Below are 9098 nucleotides of genomic sequence, written 5' to 3' on the forward strand. Positions count from 1 at the left end.
GGATAGCTTTAACAAACAGAAGTTTATTTTCTCACAGTTTAGGGGCTGGAAGTCAGGGTGCCAGCTCCAGGGGAATGCTTTCTCTGTGGTCCCTGGGGGAAGGTCCTTGTTGTCACTCTTCCCCTGGTCTAGCAGCTTCTCAGTGCAGGGACCCTGGGTCCAAAGGATGAGCATGCTCCTGTCTCTTCTTGTTTGGTAATGAGATCCCTTTCCTCTCTGCTTGATTCTCTTTTATATCTCAAATGAGATTGATTCAACATACAACCTAATCCTGTAGATTCAGTCCTGCCTCATTAACATAACTGCATCTACTCCTGCCTCATTAACATCATAGAGGTACGATTTACAACACATAGGAAAATCCTATCAGATCACAAAATGGTGGAGAACCACACAATACTGAGAATCATGGCCTAGCCAAGTTGACACACATTTTTTGGGGTCACAATTCAATCTATAACAACACCCATATATATAAATGTAAATACACACATATATCATTATATTACACATTTTTCTCAATATAAAGATGTTCATGAAGCACACAGTTGACAAATAATAAAAGATATAATACTATATACTGAAAATTCCATATAGCCAACTGATTCTCACAGTATGCTTTTCTGACTTGTTGAACTCTTTTATCAGTACCTACCTATAGTTGTAATTGAGAAACAAGTGGAATTCTGACATGAATGTTAGTTGATATTTTCATTGTTAATGAGTAAGAGGAAAGTGAAAAATGGAGGAAGAAAATTGGAACATCATCTGTTTGTCAATGAGGTGACATTTTTTTGCAAATGGATAATAGTATTCAAATACTGGAAGACTATATATCATCATTTTTGATATTCATGGTGTAATGGCTACACACATATCACACTTTTAAATCTAATCTGCATTAACACCTGTCTCAGCTATCTAGTGCTGCTATAACAGAAATACCACAAGTGGATGACTTTAACAAAGAGAAATTTATTTTCTCACAGTCTAGTAGGCTAGAAGTCTGAATTCAGTGTGCCAGCTTCAGGGGAAGGCTTTCTCTCTGTTGGCTCTGGAGGAAGGTCCTTGTCATCAATCTTCTCTAGGACTAGGAGCTTCTCAGTGTAAGAACCCTGGGCCCAAAGGATGTAATCTGCTCCTGGCACTACTTTCGTGGTGGTGCGAGGTCCCCCTGTCTGTCTGCTCTCTTCTCTCTTTTATATCTCAAAGAGATTGATTTAAGACACAACCTAATCGTGTAGATTGAGTCCTGCCTCATTAACATAACTGTCTGTAACCCTGCCTTATTAACATCATACATACCCATACCCATTGCCATCGAGTCGATTCCGACTCATAGCAACCCTATAGGACACAGTAGAACTGCCTCATAGGGTTTCCAAGGAGCACCTAGTGTATTCTAACTGCTGACCTTTTGGTTAGCAGCTGTAGCGCTTAACCACTATGCCACTAGGGTTTCTATTATAGAGGTAGGATTTACAACACATAGGAAAATCACGTCAGATAACAAAATGGTAGACAGTCACACAATACTGGGAAACATGGCCTAGCCAAGTTCACACATATTTTGGGGGACACAATTCAACCCATGACAACACCTTATCAATTTCTTAAGCTAGATAATCAACAAAAGGATAAACTAACCCTTGTCTGTAGTGTTTGTCAATTTCTGTGGTATGAACACTCCCATGAGTGTTGATTTCAACTCGCTAGTGTGACACAAAAGTCCCTGGTTAACATGCTCAGCCGTTAACTGAAAGATTGGAGGTTCAAGTCTATCCAGAGGCTCCTTGGAAAAAAAAAAAAAGGCCTGGCAATCTATTTCTGAAATATCACTAATTGAAAATTCTGTGGAACACGGTTCTACTCTGACACACACGGTGTCGCCATGAGTCAGAGTTGACTTGACTACAACTGGTTTGGTTTAATGGATTTTTAGTGGCAATGAAGGTTGGGAAAATGGAATCTTTATGGAGGACAATTCCCTGCCCAGCTAAAAATCAGTTCTATTACTAAGGCAGAAAGGAGAATGTATATTGGGGTGGGGCACTCGTTGTCTCTGCCCAGTCTCCATTCTGGTTGCCTCTTTCATTCTCTAATTCCAGAGCAGACACCATGATCTGCTTTTGCCAGTCTCCCTGCCAGGCATGGGAATTTCACCATTCTGATGCCTCGTGTCTACTATTCATGGACATTCCTCACAGCTGTGACTTTCTTGGGGAAATATAGACCTGCTAAACACATTTATCTGCTATTGGTACCCCCCACCTTCTTCCCTTTAGCACTGTTGACAGCTGGTTTGGATTGCATTTTACCTGAACTTGTAAAAAATTCCTAAGGATTTCTTTTAGCAAGGAAAGGATAGGTCCAATGTATAATTATAACAGATGCTATTATGAGGCAGAATTTTTTTTTTTTTTTTTTGCCATTTTCTCTCCATCGAAGAAAATGCTTTTCAAAATGGCAAATGGAAGAAAACCATCACATAGAAGGGATATAAGTCTCATACTGCTGAAGAGGAAGGTGAGTACTTGTTATTGGAAAGAATGAATTTCTGTCTTTCAGCCTAAGAGGAATTCATTCCATTGCACTGACAGAAACTGCTAGTAGTGTAATAGAAATTACAAAGAAAGCAAAACAACAAAAAATTAAACAGCCAGAAGTAAAAAAAAAATTCCTTAAACACACAAAATTAGCATGCTTGATAAAAATTTACACATTTTTAAGAACAGATTATTATGTAGGTGATTTGTGAGCATTTTGATGAGAAAGTGGTAATTATCAGGAGACAGCATACATTTAATTATGAATAAGCCTATCGAACTACCTCACGTGTTTCTGTAGAACTACTGACATGGGAGGTTCTCAATTTTAAGTAAGCAACTTGATCAAGTCATAAGGTATATACAGAGATAAAATGGAGAAACATCCTCCAGATAATGGAATAATTACATGGACTTGTAGGTGGTTGAAATTATACCTTATCATAGTAGTGATGGTCTTTTAGTCTGGCCTCTGCCAATCTCCAACAGCATCTCCAGTCATGCCGCATCTCTCCAAGACTGCTCCAAGGATGCTGAAGTACTTGCAGCTCCCTAAATGTCTCATATTCTCACACCCGCAATTTTGCAAATTCTATTTGTTTGTCTGGGCTAGTTTTCTCCCCTTTCACTTTTTCCTACTCATCATTTGAAATTCAACTTTGGGAACTCTCCTAGGAAGCTCTCTCTGGCCTTCCAAGACTGAGGTTAGGAGTGTCCTTTTGTCCTACCACAGCAAATTCTTCCTGCGTCATAAATGGCCTGCTGTAAAAATGGCATCATGTTGTCAGACCTCCTCCAACTTCATGAGGGGGAAGGGGAATTACTATCAGCCCAAAGCTGATGCCTATGAGGTGGAGATCAAACATACCTCTACCCTCCCATCTTTTTTACCAATTCTGACACCAACCATCCCTCCCAAGTCACTCTACTTTTCTGCTGTGTTGGATAATCCATTGCAATGGCCACACAGAACTCACAGACCATACTCACAGTGATGGAGTTTATTAGGGAAGCAACAGGTTACAATCCAGGATCAGGAACAGCTCAGGATACAGTTCTTTGGTCAGGACAGCTTATTCTCAGCTGTGCTTGTGGGCAGGCCTCTCTCATGGCCCTCAGCCTCTTAGCCTAGCCTCTGTTCTGCCCAGGCAAGTGTTACAAAGCTCTTTTGTTCTGCAGATAAGTGCCTGGAGGCACCCCACTCTGCCAGGAAGCCTCCTGCCCGAAGACGCTCAGTTCTCTTGCTCCCTGGGTTGGCATGCCCATTGTAGCTGCCTTGCTCTATGGGCTGGAAAGCCCACCATGCTGCCTCGTGCCGGTTTCCTGGTTCTTGACACTTGTGCCACTGCCGCTCTTCCTGTGCCGTCTCTCATGGCCTTCAGTGTTATAGCTGTCTGTCCCCTGGGTCTGGGAGGTTCTCAGCACAGCGGCCCTGGGTCCAAAGGACACCTTCCTCTCCTGGCTATTCTTAATGGCAGAAAGAGAGGTCCCCTCTTTCTGCCTCTGGGATTGGCTCATTTAGGACCAGCAGGATGGCAAAACTAACCAATCACCTCATTAGGATTCCGTATACCTTATTTGCATGGTCCTATCCCCCTATCAAAAGGGTTCTATGCACCTTATTTGCATTATCAGCAGACTGTCCAATTCCCTTGGTGGGCCACACGCACCTTATTTGCATAGTCCCACTCAATCACTGTGTGGGAGGCATAAGACCATGGCTAGAAAGGTCATATTAAGTAATTCACTGTACCACATCTGCTTATTTCTTTGTATTCTCAGGTGTAAGCTACATGAGTGTTAGGATTGTCTTGTTCATAGAGTATCTCTAGTACCTAGCACAGAACATGATACGGAGTTATCCAAAGACTGATAATGTAAGCATTGTATGTTACAGGGGCTTCACTTGGCTCTTTTCAGGACTTATTAATGATTTGGAAAAGGTCACAGAAAACAAATTCATCAGTTTTGTAAATGAATATACAAGTGGGAGGATGAAGGAATCAAAATTCAAAAAAGTCTATTAAGAAGTTGAAACCAATAAAATAAAATTCTAGAGAAAAATTTAAAGTTCTGCATTTAAGCACATGTTGTACAGTATTTCTCAAAGTGTGGCCCCGATCAATGCTGGAGAAATGTAATTAAAAATCAAATCTCCTGCCAGCCCAGAAAACTTCTCCACAAAGGCAGAAGAGAAAGAAAATGGTTTTGTTATTGAAGAAACATTAAACCAGAATGTGATGTGCTAATCTGCTTGCAAAGAAAGTAACCCGACCCTTTTTTATAACCAAGCAGATGCAACCCATTTCTGACGTAGAGAAAATACATTTTCTGTACTGTTTTAGTATTAATATAAAAGAGAATATATTTTCTAGCTTAGCTGTATAAGCTGTGATTAAAATCTTTAGTCTTTGAAAACGTAGATTATTTGCTCTGGAATCTGTCTCGCGATCGTTCCATTGTAGAAAACAAATTCCATCGTAGAAAAGGTAATCAAGATTTTTGTTGTTGATTAAGCCATGTTTCTCTCTGAGGTGACAAAAACAACGAGCAATACCATCAGGAGACGAGATAATTGAGCACAACCCGGACCCATCTTGTGACTGAAACCAGGATGGTGTAAAGAGGCCTCCAACACGTCAACAATAAGTCACTTCGTCAATACGTTCCCCTCAAAGAAGAATCAACATTCCTGGAAATTTCTAAACCCTGACCCTCTCCCTATAAAGCCCTCTTATAGCCCTCTTGGGGCTGACAGAATCTGGGGGAAACTTTAATAAATATGTCTTATGACAAGAGGTAACTTTGTTACTTGGCGCCAGTTGAAGTCAGGCTCTCTCCTCCCAGGAACCTGACAATAGGGATGCTATCTTCCTTGATGATTTTATTTCAAAGGGATGGCTCCCAGGTACTTGAGGAAACAAACATCCCTGGGTTGTAAAATGGCAAGAGGCTTACTTAAGTTTTTAAAAGGCTTTACATACATTTCACAGAGGCAGAGAATGTGGCAAGTTTTCTAAACTAAATGCTCAAAAAAAAAAGGGGGATGAGTGATGGTGGGGAGAAGGTCTCTTTCCCTTTGCACCAGAATTAACTGTATCTCTAATGTATTTACCTTAGTTTCTTAGTGCTGCTGTAATAGAAATACCACAAGTGGTTGGCTTTTTAAAGAACAAATTTATTTTCTCACAGTTTAGGAGGCTAGAAGTCTGAACTCAGGGCACTGGCTCTAGGAGAAGGGTCTCTCTGTTGGCTCTGGGGGAAAATCCTTGTTTCAGTGTTCTCCATTCATTGGGGATCTCCATGTGGCATCTATCTTTCCCCGTTTGTGCTTGCTTGTCTCTGTGCCTAATCTGCTGTTTCTAGATCTCAAAAGTGATTAGGTTTAAAACACACACTATACTGATATCGCTTATTACCATAACCAAAAACCTATTCCTGAAGGGAGGGATTATATCCATAGACGTAGGGGTCAGGATTCCAACCCATATTTTGTGGGGACGCAGTCCAATCCATAACATTATCCTCACTCCACAGCATCAGCTAGGAACTTCCAGTTAGAGATGCAAGTTCTCACATACAAACCCAGCCCCAGTGAATCAGAAATTCTGGGGGTGGGGCCCAGTAATCGGTTTTAATAAACCCCAGGTGATGCTGCTGCTCCCTAGATTTGAAGAATCAATGTAGAGGGCTGCTGACAACAGGAAATATGAAGACAATGTGGAGAAAGCAAAAGATTTTATTTTACTTGAATTAATAGTTACCTGCAGTTTGCATCAAGTCACCTGCACTACTAGCACATGACCCTCAATAAAGTAGCAAGAAATTATGCTATCTGAATGAAAGATATTAGATGAATTGTAGTTTAAGCAAGATAGTCAAATCTTAACAACTTGCAAAACAGAAGGGGACCCAGGAAAAAGGTTATAAAAATATTTATGTTCATTTGGCTCTAGAGTGCATTCTCTAATTTAATATTTGAAGAGTTGCCTAATTTCCTGGCAAATCAAAAATATCCAAATCAAGTAAAGTCATAAAAGCCAAACTTAAGAGAAACTGGAAAACTGTGCAATTTTCTCACATGGACCCCTTCTTAAATTCACCTGGGTCTCTGCTGGGGCTTTACCAGTACATCTCAATTTTGGATGTAAATTAGAATTACCTGAGGATATATTTAAAGACAAAATCCCAGTAAAAACTAAGAGCAACGGGTAAGAAGAGAGCAGTCACAGAAGTTAGCTGGTGGAGTGCGAAAAGAGCCAGAACACCCCCTTTCTTAATAGGAGCCAGAGCCGCCATGGACCTCACAGAAGAGCACCTCAGAGACCCTGCTGAAATTCTGTGCTCCGGGGCTGAGATGCATTATTTGGAGCAGTTTGGAAAGTCTTCCTTTAAGGAGTCTGCCTTGAGAAAACAGTCTTTATACCTTGAATTTGACCCACTCCTGAAAGACAGCCCTAATAAATTGGTTCCCGTGGCCACCGAGGCAAACAGCATTGATGATACGCACAAGCCTTCCTCAGGACACCTGCCTGAAGCAAAGCTGGTAGACTTTGATTTCTTAGGTGCTCTGGACGTTCCTGTGACAGACCTTCTCCCATGTGTCCCTGGGCCTGTGGGCCTCCCTCTGCCTGCTGACCCCATGTTGAACATGCTGCAGTACAGTCAGGGGGAGCTAGATGCGGAGGTTAAAGCCACACAAATGAAGAACCTGGAACTGAAAAGCAAGTATGAGGAGCTCCTTGTGAAATGCCTGGAGATGGAGCAAATCATGAATGGGTTTGAAGGGACTGTAATTCAGGTGATGGAGGAGGCTCAAAAACAGAAAGAGCTTGCCAAAGCCAAAATCCACAAGGTTCTGAAAGAAAAAGATCAACTTTTAACAGACCTGAATTCCATGAATCAATCTCTCTCTGATCATTATAAAACATGTGAGAAACAGGAGGAGGTGATTGAAGGATGCCGCAAGAATGAAGAATCACTGAAGGCATGTGTTGAGGACTACCTAACACGAATTGAAAAGGAAGGCCGGAGATACCAAGCATTGAAGACTCACACAGAGGAGAAGTATAATCTAGCAAAGGAGGAACTTGCTCAAATCCAGAGGCAGGCCCAAGTACAGCAGCTGAGCTTCCAGGTGAGCCTGATAAAGGAACAGATGTGGATCCACTTGCTGGAGAAAACCCTGCAACAGCTGACTACAGAAAACAATGAACTGATCAGACTCCACAAGGACCTGATCTCCCAGGTGGATAAATCTGGCATCGAAGTCAACGATTAGTGACGACCTCTCCCTCCTCTTGTCTACGTCATGTGTTTGCAAGCAGGTCTTCTGTACTTCCCTATTTTTTCTTTTGGTGGAGATCCAAGTGATCCTCAAAAAAAATGAGATAGCTATATAAAATTAAGTATATTTTGCCTTCTGAATGTTACCTTTTCCTGCTCTATTTCACTTAAATGGTGTAGCTAATTTTTCATTAGAAAGTGTTTGTATCTTATCAATTATGTGATTTTTGTGCTGGTATCCTGTGGATTTTTTAGTTTGAGGAAAACACTGCTTTGAATTTATCAGCCAATAGGACCATGATTCAATTTATTTTGTTCGAACATATGCACTGCAAAAGATTGGTACATAAGCAGTCATGTTGAAGAGCTCAGTCTCCTTAGGAACTGATAACTGGCAATAAAAAAATAACTGCTATAACCTATCTTTAATCACATCCTCAAAAACATAATTAGTGGTTTTTACTAAGGTTCTCAGGTATATAAATTGTCCATGAACGAGGCAGTCATCAATACTTTATAAAGATGCCTGAGAAGGTATCCAAGGAGAAGGTATTTGTTAAGACTTCTTTACTGACCATCAGAATGACAAAACCTAAGGAATATATTAAGGCAATTATGGATTTTCCTCCCTAGGGGGTTTCAAGAAACCACTTGCTCAAATACTTCCTTTACTTCCCTTTTAGCTCCTTAAAACAGAATTTCAAAACAAACCTTAATGATCTAGTAATATCTTTAGTTATAGAAAGCTGTAGCCCCAAAACACACATGATTTACCCAAAGTGAGGGAGCTGAGCTAAGCCACTTAATATAAGAAAGGCAAATGGATACAGCTCAAACACTGCACAACCCCAGTATTTCTGTGGGTTTTTCTTTTTTTGCAGTAAGTACAAATTTAAATATATCTTCACTAGATTCAGCAGCAAACATCACAGTTGCTTAAGTTATGTTTTCTGTCTTCCTTTCTAAGCTGCATATATTTTTAATGCATCTTAAAAAAAAACAGGAAAAGTAAAAAAGGCCATAAAACCAGAATATGCCATTATTTGATTTACGCATAAAAGTATCATTCTACCAGACATTGCAACATCCACTTACGATTTTTTTTTTCTCAGAACACAGTTTTGCTCCTGAGGGCATGTATTTTGTCTTATCTGTTTCTCCAGCAAGGTATGATATATATTGCAACTTGAAAAGTGTTTTTTCCAGGTAGTGTCAAGTACCTGTATTTTTTTGACCCAAAGGCACAATCTATGAGACTGCTGCGGG

The 9098-nt window shown here is 40.6% G+C and overlaps 1 protein-coding gene across 1 annotated transcript; it reads left to right on the forward strand.

Moving 5' to 3' along the window:
* The first annotated feature begins 6843 nt into the window (after positions 1 to 6843).
* Positions 6844 to 7980, forward strand: LOC135232868 (transforming acidic coiled-coil-containing protein 3-like). Its single transcript, XM_064294686.1, has one exon. The coding sequence runs from the start codon at positions 6844 to 6846 to the stop codon at positions 7825 to 7827; it is 984 nt and encodes a 327-aa protein (XP_064150756.1). The 3' UTR covers positions 7828 to 7980.
* The last annotated feature ends 1118 nt before the right edge of the window (positions 7981 to 9098 follow it).

Source organism: Loxodonta africana, chromosome 11 (genome assembly GCF_030014295.1).
Source record: "Loxodonta africana isolate mLoxAfr1 chromosome 11, mLoxAfr1.hap2, whole genome shotgun sequence".
NCBI lineage: Eukaryota > Metazoa > Chordata > Mammalia > Proboscidea > Elephantidae > Loxodonta > Loxodonta africana.

What these genes read in the sequence shown, in the direction of transcription:
- LOC135232868 (XM_064294686.1), top strand. Translation starts at nt 6,844, where the DNA reads ATGGACCTCACAGAAGAGCACCTCAGAGACCCTGCTGAAATTCTGTGC.